This window comes from Microcebus murinus, chromosome 9 (assembly GCF_040939455.1).
Source record: "Microcebus murinus isolate Inina chromosome 9, M.murinus_Inina_mat1.0, whole genome shotgun sequence".
NCBI classification, from domain to species: Eukaryota; Metazoa; Chordata; class Mammalia; order Primates; family Cheirogaleidae; genus Microcebus; species Microcebus murinus.
In genome coordinates, this window is record NC_134112.1 from 14,656,478 (window position 1) to 14,677,013 (window position 20,536).

Here is a 20,536-nt window from a genome sequence, read left to right on the forward strand (position 1 = left end):
TCTCCACCCTTCAGAGTACTCTCCCATCTCAGGAAGGCTGAGGGTGGTGGGCCAGTTCTCTGTGCAAATCCATGACGCAGAATCGGGGTCTCCAGAGGTGACAGTCTCCGTGACGACAGGAACATGAATGGTCAGATTAAATTAGGTCAGCAGATGAGAGGGAAGAAAGGAAGCAACACTAAGATTCACTGAGTGACTATTATATCCTAGGAACGGAAAGGTGCTTTACACATATTATTTAAACCTCAAGATAAATGAGTGTGCTATATAATATTTTATGGTTGTAAAAAGTCTCAGAATTTTTTTATGTGACTTCAAAGTTTCTACTATTTCTACTTTAAATCATGTGCTTGAAGTTTATAGAAATTGTTTATTTTACATTTAATATTTCTATTTCCTTTGTTTTAACAATGCTGTGTGGCTTGTATCTCATCTCTCTCTCTAAAAATAGATTCAGTATATGCATTAGCAAGTCTAAGTAACTAATACCAATCAACAGCATCCTAATTAATAGATAACTGCATTGTGGGCAGTATATCTCAAAAGAGGCACTTTCCCTTGGTTAATATTTCACATGTACTTTAACAGTAGGAAGATACTATCTGAAAATGTAATTCTAAATAAGGATGTTAACTACCCCCTTGAAAAGTGCCTGAATACTTCACTGCAAACAAATCTTGCATGTAAAATATAAAAATTCTCTGTGTTGCATTTGAAATCTGATAAATATTTATTATCAATGCTGTTTGCTTTTAATCTGTTCAGGATATCATTTCTCCAGCTTCTTAGTAGTTAAACAAAAATGGCATTTACATTACAATATTGCTTGCCAACAATCTCATTTTCTGGTTTAGTCAGCAGCCCTTCACGCTTGATTAGTCTTTAATTATACAAATACCTACATATTAAAAAAAAGTTTTCTTTTTTCCATACTTTGAGCATGTAATTATTTTCTCTTGCATGCAATAACCTTTAATTTTAGGATTAAGCAACTGACTCTTTTTAGTATGGATGGGCCTTTTCAAGTGTTAAAGCAAATTTGGTTATTGTATTATGAGAAAAATTAACTTTGGGAAACCTCTCATCAGTGCATTTGACAGCTCCTGATCAACTGCTACAGAAAACATTGGGTATCTGAAAAATAAAACAAGACTTCATTCCTCCAGCTTTTCCCCCACTGCTTTTTATTTATTTGTTCTAGGAGTATGCTAATTTAATTAATTAAAGACTACAGTATACCTATTTTCCTATTTCTATAAATTAGGGATGAGAGCATATGTTTTACATAAAAATATTTTAATACGGAGGCTGTTTATAATAGTTCTAGTAGAGAAACTTACAAACTGTAAAGTTTTATAACCAAAGATTTTTCTATAATAGATCCACAGAATGTTTAAAGATACATGAGTATCTTGTTGAGTTAGATGGTGTTTCTCTCCACCTGCCATGTCTAATCCTTGGGGCAATGGGAAGGCCAAACCACCATAAGACTTAGAAGTGCTATTACCTTTTCCAAACCAAACAGTACAGATGGGGCGAATCCTTCATACCCTGTCTGACACACTGCTGGATACTTATTCTGTATCAGTTTCTTCCTCTCTCCTCTCACACTAAAACCTCCCCCCAAAATCATCACTTCCTTGTGGGAATCACCTCATAGACGCAAACAACATTCAATTGGCGACATCAATACGTATCAAGTTTCGTGTTAGGCAGGCAGGGCACAGGGGTGACTAAGACCCACAGATTGACTCAGTAAGGCTTTGGTCTGTGTTTAAACCACGGCCAAGAAGATATTTTACCTTTTCTCCATTATCTGTTCCAAAGTTTAATTCACCTGGTGATAAAAGCATCTACCTGTCATACTCACTTTCTTTACACAGAAGTATAACTCCATTTCCTTTTTTTTTGTTCTCAGGGTTAACCACAGACTCTCAGAGTTGGGCAGGACCACAGAGCTCATCTGGTCCAGCACCTCTACACTACCGGAGAACCACCAAAACAAAATTCACAACCGTCTTCAGTTATTTAGTCATTCAGTTAAAAATCCTCCATTTAAGATACTGTGGCCCAATCCATTAACCATGTTAGCGTGCTGCCCCTGAGCCTTAACCAACTTGTCTTGATCTAATAAATTGTTTATAGTTCTATAGAGCAGTATTTCTTAAACCGCATTGGTCATCAAGATCACTACCTCTACCCAGGATACTCTGATTTGGTCATTTTTGGGTTGGGTGCAGGGAATTTGTATTATTAAAGAATCCCCAGCTGGTTAAAAATTTTTTTCTTCAATTTTTTTTCTAATGGAAATTTTAAACACATATAAAGATGAAACAATAGTATAATTAACTCATATGGACCTATCATGCAGCTTTAATAGTTATTAACTCATGGCCAATATTCTTTCATTCATACCCCACTCAGCCACCTCCATCCATATTATTCTTTATTTCTCCCTTGTCATTTTAGCAAAGAAATAAAATAAAATAAAAAAATCCCAGATATGCCATCATTTCATTTGTATTTCAGTATGTATCTTCAACAGCTACTCTTTAAAAAAAACTCCTGCATATTACATACAATCACACCAAAAAATATTAAAAATAATTATTTCATATCATCAGATATCCAGGTGGTGCCCATAATTTCTAATTGTCTTGTAAACCTTGTACTTTTCCCTTTTTACAGTTTGCTTGAATTGTAACCTAAATAAGACCCACACAATGAAATTGGTTGCTGTGTCTTTTCATCTACAGGCCAACTTTCCCCAGCTCTTTCTCTCTCTGTCTCTCTCTCACTTTATCTGGAAAACCATTTGTTGAAGAACTCTTCCCAGGTGGTTTTGATGTATGGCCAGACTGGGAATATTTAGTGCTCTGAGGCATCCTCAGGGGCCACCCAGGCGGGAAGCTGGAGCAATCAGCACCTGAAGCCCCACCCTTGCTTAGAAAATTTTTGCCCTTTCCCCTTCATGTCACCTGCAAACCTTTGTAAAACATTGCATTTTTGGCTCTAGAGAGAACACAATATATTTATAAGAATTACTATTTCTATCTTCTAATTAAATTAAGAAGTCATTCAAACTGCTTAGCCTTTGTGGTATCTAGTGGAGTGAAACAAGGTGCAGGCGGTTTAGAAAAATGTTGGAGGTAACATGGTGAGCATGGGCTTGGAGTAAGAGGCCAAATATTTCACCCTCCAAGCCAGAATAGCTCTGAGAGTGAAATGGGTGCCATTAGTGATTACATTGGACGATGGACATGCACAGAAACTGTCCTGATTAAAAGGAGGTAGGAGGTTCCTCTGGCCGGACCCAGACTGGGCTCAAATCCTAGGTCCTCCTCTTACAAACTGCACAGCTTTGATGAGTTACCAGCTTCTCTGAGCCCTAGTTTCCTCATTCCCATAAGTGATTGCAAGGCATAAATAGGAACACACACGCAAAACACCTACGACAGTGCCTGGCACGTGTTAAATGCTCAACAGTCTGTTTTTTAATAGAATTATAATTCTTATACTAGGAGATTCTGTGTGTGTTTGTCCACTCCCAGTGGGGTTAGAGGCAGCCAGGGTGTGTCACGTGAGAGTTCCAGACATCAAATGGTGTGGTATGGGGCACACCCAAGGTGGGAAATCCACTTTCCTTTTCCTCGGGTCTCCCTATCTGCTTTGTGATGCTTTTATGCGTTGGAAAACATGATTTAGCCCACAGATCAATCAGATCTATAAAACATTAAGAAGGCCTGCTCCTCTATCCATTATATTCTGAATATCAGGAACCACCACGGGTTGTTGAGATGCTGGGAAAAAGGAAGCAGATTAATTAGAAAATGATGGTCCTTACTTTGATGTACATTTCCACCCAAACGAAAGAAGCTGATTTGAACAATCTAAATCACGTCTGCATTTCCTAAAGCCCACTGAGAAGATAGTGCAGAGAAGGATGGGGTTGAAACATTTTCCAAGGAATCATAATAAGATCTAAGGCTTTCATAGATAGTCCTTGCCATGTGCCAGGCATTGTTCTAATTATAATAATAAATAGCTATCATTTCGCTCATTAGTAACTATCTTCATCAAGTTATTTTGTAAATAATTTTAAGACAGTCTGAAAACAAGCACTTACATATTTGTGACGTGAATAGCTGCAAAATGAGGAATCTTCACTTGCAACAATTATTGACAGCCTTGGGATACACAGAGGTGTGAGACACAGTGTCTGTTCTTACAGGGCTTGCAATTCAAGTATGATATTAGATATTTCCATTAACAAATAAAGAGAAAAAAAGAAAAAGACTCAAAGATCACATACTAAGTACCCCATGTGTGAGTTCAGAAAACAGGGTGATTATTAAGGGCTACACCTTCGTGGGTGCTTTGTGGAAGGAGCAGGAAGTGCAGGGGCCAGCGGTGAGGAGAGAAGCAGGCATCCCCACAAGGGGCAGAGACCCAGGAGGCCAGGCTGAATGCAGCGGAGGGAGGTGGCAGATGGGGTGGAGAGGAGGGCCAGAGTATCCAGGCTCAGGAGGCCAAAAGGAAGGGTTTTAAGTACAGAGGTGATGTGAACTAAATGTTCTTTTAGGAAGGTTAACTTGGCAGTGGTTTGCAAAGTGGATTGGATCCAAGAGAAAACAGAATTCAGCAGACCAACTTAGGGAGGTTAGTGATAGCTCCTCCCTGGGGCTGGAAGAACCGAGAAAAGTTCCAGGCACCTTGGATGTGGAGCTTGACAGCCCCAGCTTTCTCTGACCAGCAGCCTGCGGGCCTGGCCGCTGGCTTGCACCTTCCTGGGGGACGTGGCCCTTTGCAGGAACCTAAATTAGCCAGTTAATCACTGCAGTGTTCTGTGCTTCCTTCCTACCATTTTCTTTCTCACCTTTCACATTCTCAGAATTATCCATTCCTTTTGGTGGGACTACTTCATCAGCTTTTAAGATATTACTTAGTCTCTCAGTTTAATAGATTTGTTAAGCCACTCACTTGATGTGAGTTTTCAACCACATAGATAATGATATAATGATATATAATGATAATGATATAATGTTTTTTTATTTCAGCATATTATGGGGGTACAAATGTTTAGGTTGCATATATTGCCATTGCCCCCCTTCCCCAGAGCTTCAAGCGTGTCCATCCCCCAGACAGTGCACATGCATTTTCCTAGATAGAGCTGGAACCCATTCTACTAAGTGAAGTATCCCAAGAATGGAAAAAAAAAAAAAGATATAATGTTGAATCTTGAAGTTCCCTGTAAGATGTGTGTGTATGGGCTGGTAGGGGTGATGGGCCTTCCTTTTTTTTTGACTGTTGGGGAGGGTGTTTGGTATTTAGGAGCTCATCATCATATGCAACATGTTAGAACACTGATAAACCTGTTGCCTGACCTGTTATATGCCTAAGAAATCCTATCTCCACTTGCCTGAAAAGTTGGTCTTCCAGGGTAGTATTTTTCAAATTCTTCTGACCTTGTCCCTTAGTAAAAAATACATTTCACATCTCAAGCCAACATATATATATACATAAAAATGCATATAATTATCTCTCTCTCCATATATATATATATACACACACATATAACTATATATGTCTATATAAATGTACATCACTTAAACAAAAGTTTTAAGAAAAAATAGATAGCCTTTCTATGTGTGATATGCCGTGGAATTTTCTATTATTTTCTTTAAAAAGTGCTGGTTACAAACCATTAAACTAATTTAAATAACCACTCACAATGTCACAGAAAACACTTTTTTCTTCCCTAATCTGGGCACACCTAATTCTTCACAAGAATCCATAGAAAGGTCCAGAGGCAGAGACTCCTGAGTGCCAAGGCCAGCTCAACTCCTATGTCTGTCTGTCTTCCTATCCTTGGGTCAAGGAACCCTCATTCACAAAAGTACCAGATTCATTCTTGGTGGGAAGGAGAAAAGATGAGACTTTTCAGACTGGGGCAATAAACAACTGGCCCAGTGATGAGTAAATGGGATTTGTGCAACCCATCATATGGCCAAAAAGAAGTCTTATGACTCCCTCTCCCTGTTGCTTTCGAAAGCCTCTATTTTAAGGTAATTTCCTCCAGGAAAGGTTAGCTCCCTGATAAAATAGTTGGGGACAAGTACTGTATTGCTCTTAAATCCTAACTTCTGAGAATTCCCAATCGAATGCCTAGGCTGAGGGGTGTTTTAGGGTCCCCTTCTTTGAATTTCTAATGGGAAGATAAGTTTCGTAAACACTGAGTGAACCATAGATTCAGGGCTATACAATGAAAAGGATTTAGACTCTGATTTGTTTTCTTTAAAAAAAAAAAGTATCCTCCACCCATCTCACCCCCAAACACATGGTATAAAGTGGTGTTTATTTAAAAATTAGTATACCGGGACCACACCCATGTTGGAAGAATCAGATGGCACGGCCCAGTTTTCTTCTCCCTCTGTTGTGACACGTTAGATTATTTCAATCCAGGCTCTATTTGTAGAGCCATGTTGGCAAGGAGATTTTTCTAAAGGTTTTTTTTTTCCCATTGCTCAGAGCCAAAGGTTTTGTCCTCTGACCTTTTGATTCCCGCTCTGCATCTAATCAATGTCAGGTCACCACAGGTAAAACTAAAAGGAGGTTAAGTGGAAAAACCGAAAGCACAAAGCCAAACAAGCGCCAGGCCCCAAGCCCACCGGGGCGAGATTTCAGAGCTCACCATTTTGAAATAGTACAATAGTCCCATCGCTTGGGTAAGAGAATATTTCTTGTTTACCCTTCCCGGCTTCCCCCCGACCCCCCCCCCCCATTTGTTTGGTGCCTGATTTGTTTCTAGTTGCAGCAGGGAGGTCAGAGCAAGCCAGGAAAATGAATGGAATCAGCCTCCTGCCGGGCGCCTGGAGCGGGCGGGTGTTACGGATCAGCGTAAAGCCAGCTTCCTTTCCCGGGCCCGGGCCGATGTAACTCACTGGAGTGGCAAATTACATCAGACCTACAGCTGTAACCCGACATTATGATTAATTTGATCAGTAATTTCTCCTGTTTTTCATTTTAATCGGTGTGACTATTCTGCTGTGGCAGGTCTTTCAGATCTAATTAAGATAAATTTCCGAGTAAAAGACTTGGCAGACTTTCCGAGTCAAATCCAGGCATCAAGTGTGAAGACCTGCAGCCCCAGTCAATCACCTTGGGGAGGGCCGGCCTCCCGCTCGGCAATCAGCCATTCACACTTAAGCAAATTCGTAATCTCCAACACTGCTTAGTCATTCTCTCAAAAAAAAAAAACAAAACAAAAAAAAAAAACGGCCGGCCAAGGCAGAAAAGGAAAGAAAGAAAAGCCCCAGACAATGTCCCTCCTTCCCCATGTGCTTATACCCCACTGATTTGCCCAAACTACCTGGATGGCCCCGAGACAATGTGCATAATCCCTGAGATGGTATTTCTAATAAATACGTGCATACACGTATATCAAACACAAACATGTATACACACAAATATTGAATAAACATACACATAACTAGGAAGATTTATAATCTACACATATACGTACAGTTTAACCCTTTAGTGCAAGTACACAGACATGCACATGTTAGATTTGGGTTGGCAGGGTTTAAGAGTTTATTTTCCCAGTTTGTTTTCTCTTAGGTCAACCCATGCATTCACTTATGAATCTTTAGGCTGATATTTGTACAAGTTCTGTTAGGTTTCTGTTCTTTGAAGATGAAGGTGTTAATAAGATTTCTTCCTAAAGCTGTTTAATCCCCAGGAGCTGACTGTCCAGTCTGGGGTAGGCAGACACTGGGCAAGTGTCAAGGCTTTGCCCGGGTTACTGGGTCCACAGGCCTCTTTGAAGGAAATACAAAAAGAAAGGCCAAGACCTTCAAAAGGGGAGGTGTTTTTGAAGACTTTTCTTCCATTTTATCAAAAACAAAACAAAACATAACACAACATGGTCTTACAATGATGGCTCCCAATTATATATGTAAGTTCCCCAATTCCCCGTTCTAACAGAAATGGCTATTTCTGAAAACAAACATATGATTGCAATAAAGATGCCTATTATACAAACTACCACTGTCTGAAATCAGGTAGAAAGAACAACATTCTGACATCTACATTATGGCATCTACATTTTAAAGATCTTTTTTTTGCATATATCTTGAAAGATGGTGGGGCATAGGTATGTGGGATCTTTACCATCCTACAGCAAGGCGATTTGGGGCCAAAATTAGTATAAGACCTTCTGAATTTATTTATTTATTTCCTTACTTATTTTTGAGACAGGCTCTCTGTTGCCCTGGCTGGATTGCAATGGCATCATCATAGCTCACTGCAACCTCAAACCCCTGGGCTCAAGCGAGTCTCCTGCTTCAGGTCTGGTGCTCTAGATCTAAATTTGAAACATGCCTATTACAAGTTCTCACACCTGACTTCCTCACCTGGGAAATGAAGCTAGTGGCACTGGGAGGTTCCTTGAGCAGAGCTTTATTATTCCAGGTGTGGGCTGAGGAGCCGTAGCATCAGCATCACCTGGGAGCTGGTTAGAAAGGCAGAATCTGGGTGTCTCTCTACCCCAGAACCACTGGATCAGAACTCCCATCCATCAGCTTCCAGGGGGATTCATATGCAAACAAGTCTGCAAAGCCCTAGTATAGACTAGATGAGACAATATCTAATAGCTATGAGGTGTCCAATATGCTCTCAATCAATGTTCTCAATACAGTGTTCTTATATTGAGAGGATGTTAAAGATTATGAAAGGACGATTATATTATTGATATATATTTTTGATATTATTTCTCCCATTATATTTTGAATGTCATATATGAATCACCAAGTTTGAGATTTTTCTGCCGACACCAGGCTAATAACCTAACTTCCGAGTTTGGGTGGATAACAAAGAACAGACATGGCTGTTTTCCTTCCCTGGTGGGCGTGAGTCTAAAGAGAAATAGGGCACAAGTGATGCCAGCTCATTCTTTTTGGAAATGAAAACCCAGTCTTATTATTTCACAAAAGTAAAGTCAGTGCCAACTCATGCAACCAACATTTAAGGTAAAAAGCATTTTATATAAACAAAGGGCACGAATTTGTCCTTTTAGAAATGAATAATGGGGAGCTGATTTACAAGACCATATGTAGTTGTCCTCAACCCCGGCTGCCCACTGGGGTCTGCTGGGAAGTTTAAAAACTGCTGATGCCCACTCTGGTTCAACTCGAATCTCTGGGTAGGGCCCAAGTATTGCTAGTTCAGGAAAAAAAAAACAAAAACCACAGAACTCCTCAGGTGACCCCAATGTATCACCTATGTTTTGAACCACTACTGCAGAGTTGGGCAATGTTCTCTTGAAAAAGAAAACAAAGGAATTGGACAAAATACAGCTGCAGGGGCACAGGCATAGCTTCAGCTGTTGGAAGATGATGTGGCTTGGGTGAGACAAGAGGAAGAGAGAGTTCTCAGCCAGACAAGTCCCCAGTGGCCCTGAGAATATTTGCTTATATGCAGGTCTTCCTTTGTGGTAGGAAGATACTCACCTTATGACCTAAGGAGGTTCACTGGCAATGCACATGGTATGTGGGTTGAGCCTTGAAGATGTTTAAAATGGATTCCGTGTGATTGTTGCAGCAGGGAGCTTGGAAAACACCCTGTCTTTGCTTTCTGGCTTTAGTAATTTTCTGCCTTGTCCGGTTGGTTGCAAGGACCATTAGCCATTAGCCCTAGGTCCGTCAGATCCTTCCATAGAGTGCAGAGTACCGAAGGTGGTAACTACACTAAGGAATATCATTTCTTAGAACCTTAGACAGAAGTACAAGATTTTTTTTCCCTCTAATTAAAATAATAGACGTTTCCAAGCCAACCAGACTCCAGAGAGCTTTCCTTGGGGGAAGTGAGAGGGTTTCTCTTAAATCTTCTCCTCTCTGAATCCTTAAACGTGGCTTTGTTCTTTTTAAATGCTGCATTCACAACCTCACAGTGCACGGACAGAGAACTCAACTCCGGAAAGAGGAGCCAGTCTCTGGGAGGATACGGAGTCCAGCTGGGAAAAAGAAGAGGGTCTCTAACTTCGCTTCTTTTGTATGACAGTTAAATAGCTCCTGGTGTAGCAGGCTGAGCGGTGATGCCAGGCAGCTCCCTGTCGAACAACAGTTCAGACAAAATGGGCTAGGAAGCTGGCATTGATCGGAGCCCAACTGGGCCTTCAGACACAGCCACTAGCTCTGAGCATGGAGCTGTCGGCATACAAATGCAAAGTCCTTCGTGTGTATTCACCTGTAGCCTCGGTGGCATCCCACCGAGTGGCCAAGGACACGAGGTTGCCCTGTCTGCTAGACAGCCTCTCTGAGGAGCACCTGAGGGGTTTCTCTCTTGCATGTCTCAACATGGTGCCTTTCTAGGCCTTACCTCTGCACTCACAGGGCCCTACCTAGTATTGGCATTTTAAGCCAGAATGTCCAATTTAGTTCTTAACAGTGGAGGATGAAAGAGAAGAAAAACCCCAGCGACTCTGAAAGTCCATTTTTTTCAAAATGCAAGAGATGGAAAAAGAGCAGGATGGGGGCCTTAAAACTAAGAACATGCCCCACAGGCATGGAGTTTCGACAGCCTGGTGCTCTGGACTCAGCCCTGGCTTGCCATTCGCAGCTCAGACTAACTGGATCTGGACCTGTCGTTTGGAATCCAAACCCTCTCAAAACACAGGGGTGGAGACTGAGGCTGTCAGCGGACCACCTGGGCACTGAAACTTCCTCAGTCAAAAGATGAGGTGACCCCCATAATATGCCGAAATAAAAAATAATAATAATAAAAAAAGAAAAAATAATAATAAAAAAAAGAAGAAAAAACCTATACCATACTGATATTCCATAATACAAAAAATAAGTAGATAAATAAAGAACAATATTATAGTTATTGTATATTAAAAAAAAAAAGATGAGGAGGGTCGAGGGGAGGGGAGGGACGTGTGCTGTCTCCCAGTGCTGTTGGTCCCCTGGGTCTGCAGGGGCTGGGTGGTCCAGCGGCACCCTGCCCGCGGTTCACGCTGCAGCGTGGGAGGCAGGACTCCAGGTGCCTGAGCAGAAGAGACAGTGGGCAGTGAGGAAGAGGAAGAGAGAAGGCTCCAGGGCTCCCGCTGCCAGGGAGAGCGGTCCAGCCAGATTTTCCCATCAAGTGATTTTGCTCATCGCTGACGGTAAGGACTCTCGGTTTCAGCTTTCCCTGCCCTTCCTTTGGTTTTGAGTTTTTCTCATCTTTCTATACTTTCCATACTTTTTCTTTCTCCAGTGTCCAGCCTATCGAATCTGGTTTGTGGATTTCTGCATACTGTTCTGGGTAAGGAAATGGAAGGTTATTTTAGCTGTGCTGCCCCTACAACCATTAGAGAAGGAAGCCTTCGAGCAGAGGTTCCTGAAGGATTCTCCCTGGGATATTCATTAGCATTATGTGAAAGAAAAGGCTCTGGTGGTCACACTAGTTTTGGAATGTCTTGGTTAGATACATGTTAACTAGATATTTCTACGGCAGGAGGCCTTTTAGCTTTCAGTATTCAAAATAATCCTGAGAAATATGTAGGAGCAGCATGCAGTATGGAGCGTTTATCTCTCCGTCCCTGTTTACCTACCTACCATGCAAGCTGTACTCAACAATGTTTCTTTGGATTAGTGTTTGTGGAAGACACTGGGAAATGATGAAAATGCTGGTGGGCAAATAAGGAAATACGAATATATATTTCCCCAACAATCAGAGTGAACACTGCAGAGGGACTGAAATGTAAATAGAGACACTTCACAGTCAGACCGGATCTGGAATTTTGATTCAGTCATTATTAGTGATGTTGAGGAATTTGCCTCAACCTTCCTAGACTCAGTTTCTCTGGATCTGAATAAAGATAATTTTTGCCTCTTCTGGGTTGTTTTGAAGAGAAAATGAGAGACTGAAGAATTTAGACAGTATAAGATGCATAGAGACCACATGATAAATGATCAGGATTGTTCTCGTTAAAACTGTGAACCCGTGAGCCCAAATGCACAAAATGATGTATATAAAAATTCACTTTGTAAATTTCAAAATACACTGCAAATATTACCAGGAGTATTAATTGAGTATTGCATATGTGATGTGGGTTATGGTGTGGTGTATATATAGTTCTTTCTTTCTTTCCATAGAATTTAAATCATGTTATGTGTGTTATTTCATAAGTAGAATATAGAGATGGAAAAGACTTAAAGATCACCTAATATAAACTTTTCATATAATAAGTGACACAACTGAGTCTCAAAGAGATTAGGTGACTTGCCCATGGCCCCAAAGTATCAAGATTCTTCTTCTTTACCCATACACTAAAACCCACAACTTTAGGAATTTAGAAGAAAAAAGTAATTTTTCGATCTTAATAATATAGATGGCAAAATGGAGGTTCTGTAGGTTTAAGTGAGAATTCTGTAAAATTATATGGTTAGACAATATTAGCATTATGTGAGTGCAATTCTCTCTCTGCTCTAAACACCTCGGAGGCGTCACGTCTCTCTGAGCCACCCTTTGTGTAGGCTTGCCCTGCGCTGCATGTGCTCCACACACCCTCCCCGGAATCTTACCTCTCTGACTCACGATGATGCAATTATTAGCCTCATTCTAGCTAATACAAGCTTTTCCGTAGTTTGCGGTGCATGACTTTACTGTGTACATGTGCATTTTTTATCTCTATGACTCTTTGCTTTTTGTTAAACTTTAAGTGCATCTGTTTGTCTTGTGTTATTCCTTAGATTATAATATCTACATGCAGGGGTCCTCAAACTTTTTAAACACGGGGCCAGTTCACTGTCCCTCAGACTGTTGGAGGGCCAGACTATAGTTTTAAAAAAACTATGAACAAATTTTCTATGCACTCTGTACATATCTTATTTTGAAGTGAAAAAACAAACAGGCAAAAACACTTACATGTGGCCTGCGGGCTGTAGTTTGAGGACGCCTGATCTATAGCCAAGGAAGGAAAAAAGGCAAACAGGATACTAATATTTTTTTTTGAGTGCCAGCTATCTATCAGGAACCAAATTAGATGCTCCCCTATAAGTCATTCAATTTAATCCGCACATCAACTCTCCAACCAAAGGGGAGAATGAGGCTTAGTAGGATGAGCAGACTGGACCCATGGCTCCAGCAGAGCCAGCATTTGAATCTAGGTTTGTCTGCTTCCGAAGACCACACTCTCTCTAAGGCATCACCCTGTCTGTTCTGCAAATCCTCCCCGGGACAATGCACACCATAGGTGCTCAACGTTTGCAGATAATGATAAAAGTGCTTTCTTACGACCTGGAGAATATTCACATGCAACTCAATGCTTTGGAAGTTAATTTAAAAGCCCATGGAAAATTTACCCTAAACTTGTGGGAAATGAATTGAGTCTAAAAGATGAGGAATCGTAACACGTGATCATGAAAGCACTAGACTATTGTATTAAGTTCACATAAATGCTGGGTACGTTTTGCTTGTGTAGAGCAAAGTGCCAGCCAGCACATTTCGGGCATCTCAAATTGCCATTAGACCCTATATCTCTGCACATGAAGGCAAAACTGTTTCAGAAGCGTTCTGAGCTGGACTTTGGGATGACTTTATCAGCCACTACCCAGTAGACAGTGATGGGATTGGGCAGTGTAGGTGGCTCCAGGCCCTTACTGAGCTCACTGCAGAGAGCCCATGGATCTGCCCCCCTGCGGTGATCAGAGAGGTTCTGTGTTCTCTGAGAAGTAGTCACTTGCCATGTTCAGATGCCACAAGAAGCTTTCCGTCCCCTCTTTGAGTCTGGCTCCCTCACCATCTATCACTACTTGACGTGAGCTTCTATAGCCGGTGCTGCGAACATGCTGCCTGCTTTGTTAAACCCCTTTCTACATGATTTGACTAATCTACAGAGCAGAGCCCAGGAATGGTAAATCTAGACAATGACAAAGAAGCATCGCAGTATATAAGTATATTCTTGGTAAACTAATTTTTCCCCTGCCACTCTCAAAGCAATATAAACTTTGTTGTTCCTGCTGGATCTCAAATGCATGTAATAAATTCTTTGAAATGTCAGTAATGTTGAACTGAGGGGTTTTTTTTTAAGGAGATTTTCTTTCTTTCATAAAAGCAGAAATTGTCCCTTGCAGAGTATATGGGTAAATATGTTTTGTTTATTTTATTCAGCGCTTAATACTGTTGGGTAAAGGTATTCTCATTTCTTACCCAACCTCCTGCTGGATGAGTGAATCATGAATGAAGCCCTCAATTTTCTGGATGATAGTATAAGCAGAAATAAATTCATATGCTTTCATATCTTTAAGATAATCAACATTTGTTTAACAAATTTATAGCATACAAAGTATTTTTATCAGTATATTTAATTTTCACAACAACTGTGAGTTTGGATGGATTTTCTTATCCAAAATAATAAAGTTTTTTTTTGGTTCTTTAGTCCAAGAGGAAGCCTTGCCCACCCCATGTGGACTCTTCCAGTTTTCAAAAGGTCCTCAGGGCTTAGATTGCTCTAAGAGAATATTGTCTACATAGTGATACTCCTACCATGTTCACCAAGTTTACTTAACTTCATAAAATCATAAATTAGCTCAGTGACAAAAGTCAGCCAAAAGAGCTATATGATTTGATAACATTTCAAGTCAATCAACAATGATTGGCTTATCAGTTGTCTGCAACTGGGAAGATGGATTTCTACTCCACCCCTTGCCCCAATGCCTTATCCAACATGCATTTGTTTTTCTACTATACAAAATTTGGTGCAACTTTCAAATTCAACTAGAAAGTGAGATCTAAGGCCTGGTTGGAATTTATAGTGGACAGAATGCCATTGACCTTGAAGAATGTTTGCGCTTAATCATTACACAGCTAGTAGCTAAGCTGGGAGCAACACGGGTGAGGCAAATGAATGAAGCACTCACCTCAGACACCAAATTTAAGGGTGTGCTCAAAACATAGCAGTCAAGATGAATACATTTTAATGTAATATTTTAAAAAGTAAAAATGAATACCAAAAATGTATGATCAATAAATGTTGGTATTACTCTGATATGGCTCAATACTGTTACTGATCCAGTGTTTAAAAATTTGAAATCTTATTAACCATGGGTTTTTGGTATTCCTTTTGATTTTTAAAACATTTTATTAAAATATTGTTTATCTTGATTACTGAATTTTTGGGTGCACCCTTAAATTCTGCATCTGAAACGAGAGCTTCATGGCCTCCCCTTAGTCTCAGTTGTGGCTAGGTGAATTCTACACTGATTCCGCCCTGTGTAGATATAAAGATATCTGAATCCTGTTAGAATTTACTGTGGCCCACAATGGGTTATATGAATATGCCTGCATAGGTCACAGTTTTAGGGGTTTGTAACATAAAACTCCAAATAGCATTTATTGAAACCTTAAAATCTGTACCCCCATAATATGCCGAAATAAAAAAAAAACAAAAAAAAACTCCAAATAGAACTGACAGAGTTCTAAAAAGTATTTAATTTTACCCCCTCGACTTATAGATGAAAAAACATAGACCCACAGAGCCTTGACTACTACTATGGTGGTAAATCGATCAAGGCTAATTTCTCGGGGAAGGGGCCTCTGGCTCAGGACACTGGGCCTTTTCTATAGGGCAGACCCATGACTGGAAACCATTTGCTTTGAAGAGGATAAAAGTCACATAGATCTAACTCTTTCTCAAGGGTCTGGACTCTTTGTTTTAAAAAGTGATAATGTACCACCCTCTCCCATCACATACACACTTTGGAACTTAATCTAAGTCTGCCAGTGGGAAAACGTCTCAAACAGGAAGATCAGAAGGCTGTGCCCACCGTACGACAGCGGCGGCATCCCGATGCAGTTTTACCCCACTATGCCCGAGTGGTAACTAGACCTTTCCATTAGCAAGTACACACGGTTGAGAATGCATTTTACACTATTTCTAGAGCAACTTCACCTCTGAGGAGGTGACCATGCCCCTCATTCCTCATACGAGCCCAGATGGCTTTCTCTCTCCTATTTCCACTGATCTCTCTCTCCCTCTGTTATTTATTAAAATGTGCAATACAACAAGAAAAGGAAAAGATTATCCTGCTTCCTGCCATGCAGGATGGTACGCAGAAGGCCAAGGTTAAATGCAGCATTTGGTTTCTTAAGCTCCTCTAATGTATAGGTGTGGAAAAGCAATCTGGGACCAGAGCTCACAGCAGTGACTCTCTGAGGATAAAAACTTGACTTTAATTTGGACCCTTCTGGCTAAGATAAAATCTGCTTCTGCTATCATTATCCCACTTATGTTTGTCCCCCACTCTCTTTTCACTCTGCCACCCAGCTGAGTGGGAAGAAATTAACCTGACCTTGAAGAATACTCAGAGAATCTTTAGGACCATCAGGTTTGCAATAGCCAATAAAATTCCAGAGGCCTACCAGCATGTAGATCATAGACTCATAGGACCGAAAAAGGCCTTAGACCACACAGATGAGGAAAATAAACTGACTTATCCAAAGTTGTGAGTTAGTTGGAGGCAGGGTCAGAAGTAGAATGAGGCCTCAAACCCCCAGCTACTCTCTCAACCTGCACCACAGCGTGGGCACACCTGGGCTCCACCCATGCCCTTGGGCCTCCAGACCACTCACTCGGGAAAATGTGCACATTATGGCTTTTACAAAACCTTTGGAATTTCCCCAGTGCAAATAAAAACTTCTGAGGAACATTCTCAAAAAGAAAAAAAAACAAAAACAAAAACAAAAAACCTTCTCAAAGGTCATAGAAAGGAGGCTTTATTTCATTATTGTTGTGCTTATGGGATCTTTATCCAGATCAAATGTGTATATCCAAATTAAAATTGTATTTATTTTTGTACCCAGGAATGATTAGATCACATCTTTCCCCATATAAACGCTTCCATTTATGTTTCTGATCTGCTCCTATCCAACACACCTGCGGTTTCAGGCTTTAGATTCTGGCACAACCTGTGGCCAGTGGGTTAGAGCAAAAATCAGTAAGGACTATGCACTGCTGTCTATCCTGGAACCCAAGGGCTGAATTTGATTTGGGGTTTTACAACCAAGACCACCTTACTTGTTTACACTGACTGCCTGGCCCCTAAAAACCTTTGTGTTTGTACTTCCTGTTTAGAACTCCTCTCCTCATGTTTCCTGGGCAAGAATGAAGCTGGGGGTGGGTGAGTCTCAATCCCCATTGAGATCTAAACCCAGCCCTGCGGAGCCGGCTGCTGGTACCCACTCTAGACCACCAGATCTCTTCTAATCTTGGGTGCTCTTGTCCCCGTACCTGGGCTTCTCTGCAAAGAAAATACTTTAGAATCCTATTTGTCTTGAAACAACCACCTGGTTTTGTAAATGCAATGCATTTTATGGAATTGAGTAAAAGACTGAAATAAAATTATACTGTGTACTATTACAGAAAAACCCGATAAGAGCTATTTGGAGAATTTTTGTCTAGAGCGTTTATACCCATCAGCACTATTAATTTTTTTTTCATCTTGAGAAATGTGCTCACCCAAATATGCCTATACAACCTACTTTCATTTATTTATTTTTTCTAAAGACAAGACAGCATCTGTACAGTTTTAGAAATAATTATCTTCCCAAGTTTTGTTTTTTTAAGCAAAGCACCTTCCGATTTACTGGTTTCCCCTGACAATCTACATTGCATAGTTCTAAACTAATATCTCTCAGACAGATTTTGAATAATGTAAAAAGATAGAGCCTGTATGAAAATGAAGAATTGTAAAATAAAATTTAAGCTGTCATATATGAATTTAGTTGATTTTTATTCCCTTAATAATCTTCAAACAAAAACATTTTATAAAGATCATCACCTTTGAGAGTTAAATATCTTTGTAGTTCCTTTTAAATAGTTTTCTTTTTTAAAAAGTTCAAACATTCCATGTTCTACAAACTCAAAAACCCTGCAGCCAGTGTAGAAAAAAAAATTAAACTATAAAATTCTCCATTTTCTTTACATATGCCTATAGCAAAGGAAAGAAGTCCTTTTATTCCTACTGACATGATTTATTCAAAATTAGTTCTGTATCTGCTCAGTAATGTTTCAAAAATTTGTACCAAGTCCTTTAGTGTTCACCCCTAGATCCACAGAAGGAGTTAGAGTAGAATCTACTCTATCTATATTTAAATGTATTCTTAATGTATCTATTAAGTTTGTAAGCTAAAACCCCAACAGTGAAAAATCGGAATATTCTCCTAGGGTTATAAAGAAAGCCATGTGGCTCTGAGCCTTCATTTGTTGCAAAAACAAAACAGCCCCCGGATTTCCATGGGAAACTGTTAGGAGAAGTTTTGGAAATTCTCCTAAGAATTTATTTCCATGAGGCTGAATGGTCACCTGATCTAAAGTTCTGTCAACAGTCATTCAACTGGGCCTGTCTACACTGGGATTTCCCTGGCCAGCAGAGCTGTCTGAGGTGTTCAGAGAAGGCTGATGGCCACAGGACCCAAAGCGTTCACTTACCAGGAAGAAATACTGGAATATAGTCAACAATCAGGAGCACAGCAAAGTGATTTTATCCCTGAGAACAGGGCAATTTTTTCCTTTGGTAATTTTACCTATTTTGGTGCCTAGAATAGAGGAAGTGTTTAATCACACGGTGTGTAGGTACATCTAATCTATCTATTCTTAAAAAGCATTGAACTCTTTCTTTGGAACAATAGAGTTGGATTCCAAGTGCTGAAAACATTAGGGTTTCTGTAATCATGCATCTTGTAAATTTGATAAATATATACTCTCTCTATAGATGTCAAGTGTACAGTGAAGGCCTTTTAAGCCCATGTTCATTTCAGTCCTGTGTCAAAGGTGCTGTGTTGTCTCACCCAGGTAAGACTTGTGAAAATACATCTTCAAACCCAACTCAGGAAAGGGTTCAGATTGAAAGTATCCCTGGCCCAACTGCCCAGGGATACTTAATTAAACATAATTACTCATCTCACCCAAATGTTTTCATTTCTAGGAAAACTTTGAGCCACTGCGGAGAATCCAAGTTCAGAGATAAGGCTATAGGACAAGAAACTACATCAGTTCTAAAATACTAAGACCCTAATCTACCTGCCTTTATGACTGTGTATCCATCTGTCTCTATTTTGTATCCTTTGCTATTTAGGAGCCAAGGATGCCATTGCAATTATCATCCTCAGGTAGGGGTGCCTGCCCACCACCAAGGAAGGGGGTGAGTTGGCATTTGAAAGGGGTGCATAGGCTGCTCACTCTGTTTGATGTTGTCACAGTGCTGCCAATACACTAAGTCATCTGAAATCTCACAGGGGAAAACATCAGTATGCAAGTCAAAGAATGGATGGTTCAACTGAGCTATTAATTTCTAGATCTGATATGTTGACATCACAGTCATTATGTTTTGACGCTAATTTATTTTGAAGGCACCTAAGCTAAAAATGATTTTCTGAAGTTTAAAGTTATATATTCCTAAATGCTCCCATCCTTCCTGCTCAATAGGTAGGTTAAAGATAAGCTTTCATGATTAGCCTGAAATATCTATTTTTGATGCCCCTCAGCCTCACACTAATAAAGTAAATATAGAGATGTGTTATTATTTTATAAAGATGCATATTTGTTGAGGCTCTCGGCATGAATTTAGAGTACTTGTTAGACCGCGGAGTAATGGTTGGAATCTGGGACATAAGACTGGGGCTAAATTTCTTTGCCCTCCTAACCCCAGAGAGTCTTTAGAAAAATAGAAACAAAAGAGCACAAAGTACTTAAGGTAAGACACTGTTGTATTCATAATATAGAGAAATAACCACCATGCCTCATGGACAGTAGATGCAGTTCTCCACGGGGCTACAAAACTGTGCTAGTAATAATTTTAATTGGATGCTATCTTTGCTGCCTTCAAAAAGTATCATAAAATGGAATTATTACAGGCTACAAGTGCACTTATAGTGCTGGCCTCTCACAGGAGGAAACAGATAACATTTATCCTTTGGAGGGCAACATCAATGGGCTTCTATTTGTTTCGTTTACATGTATCCCCAGTTGCCTGCTATTTGCTTCCTCTTCCCTACGTCTAAGAGATCAATTTGAATTAGACTCTGCAGCGCTGGACGGTTAAGTTTTGCTGGTCCTCTGCCCCTGGGGACGGCGCAACCCCACGCAAGGGTCCTCTGTGCCCCTGGGGGCGGACGGGGAGCCTACCTGGAGAGGATTGGGTGGCGTGAGCGGCGAAGGAAGGCCATGTCCTGGAGACTGACTGGGTTTCTGCGGGGGGCTTGCGCTCTGCTGGGTTGGAGACGGTTGGTTCTGGTTCTGGGGGTGGGAGTGCGGTGGATGCTGCTGGGGCGGCGGGGCCTGCTGCAGCTGAGATGGAGGAGCTGGCAGCTGCTGGGAGGCAGGTGGTGGCGGCTGCTGGGGTGGGGTGGGCTGCGGTGGCGGCGGCTGGGGCTGCGAGGGCGCCTGCGGGGCTGGCTGCGGGTGCTGGCTGGGTGGCGGTGCAGGCTGCTGCTGCTGCTGCTGCTGCTGCTGCTGCTGGAGCTGGAGCTGGAGCTGCTGGAGTTGGGAGTTCAGGGA

The 20,536-nt window shown here is 40.9% G+C and overlaps 1 protein-coding gene across 1 annotated transcript in view; it reads right to left on the bottom strand.

The window, feature by feature from the left end:
* The window catches only part of POU6F2 (POU class 6 homeobox 2), a 194,447-nt gene that overhangs the window by 92,677 nt on the left and 81,234 nt on the right, over positions 1-20,536 (bottom strand). The window contains exon 3 of the mRNA XM_076006212.1: positions 20,165-20,447. Within this exon, the coding sequence (XP_075862327.1) occupies positions 20,165-20,447 (283 nt within the window). The remainder of the gene's footprint in view (positions 1-20,164; positions 20,448-20,536) is intronic.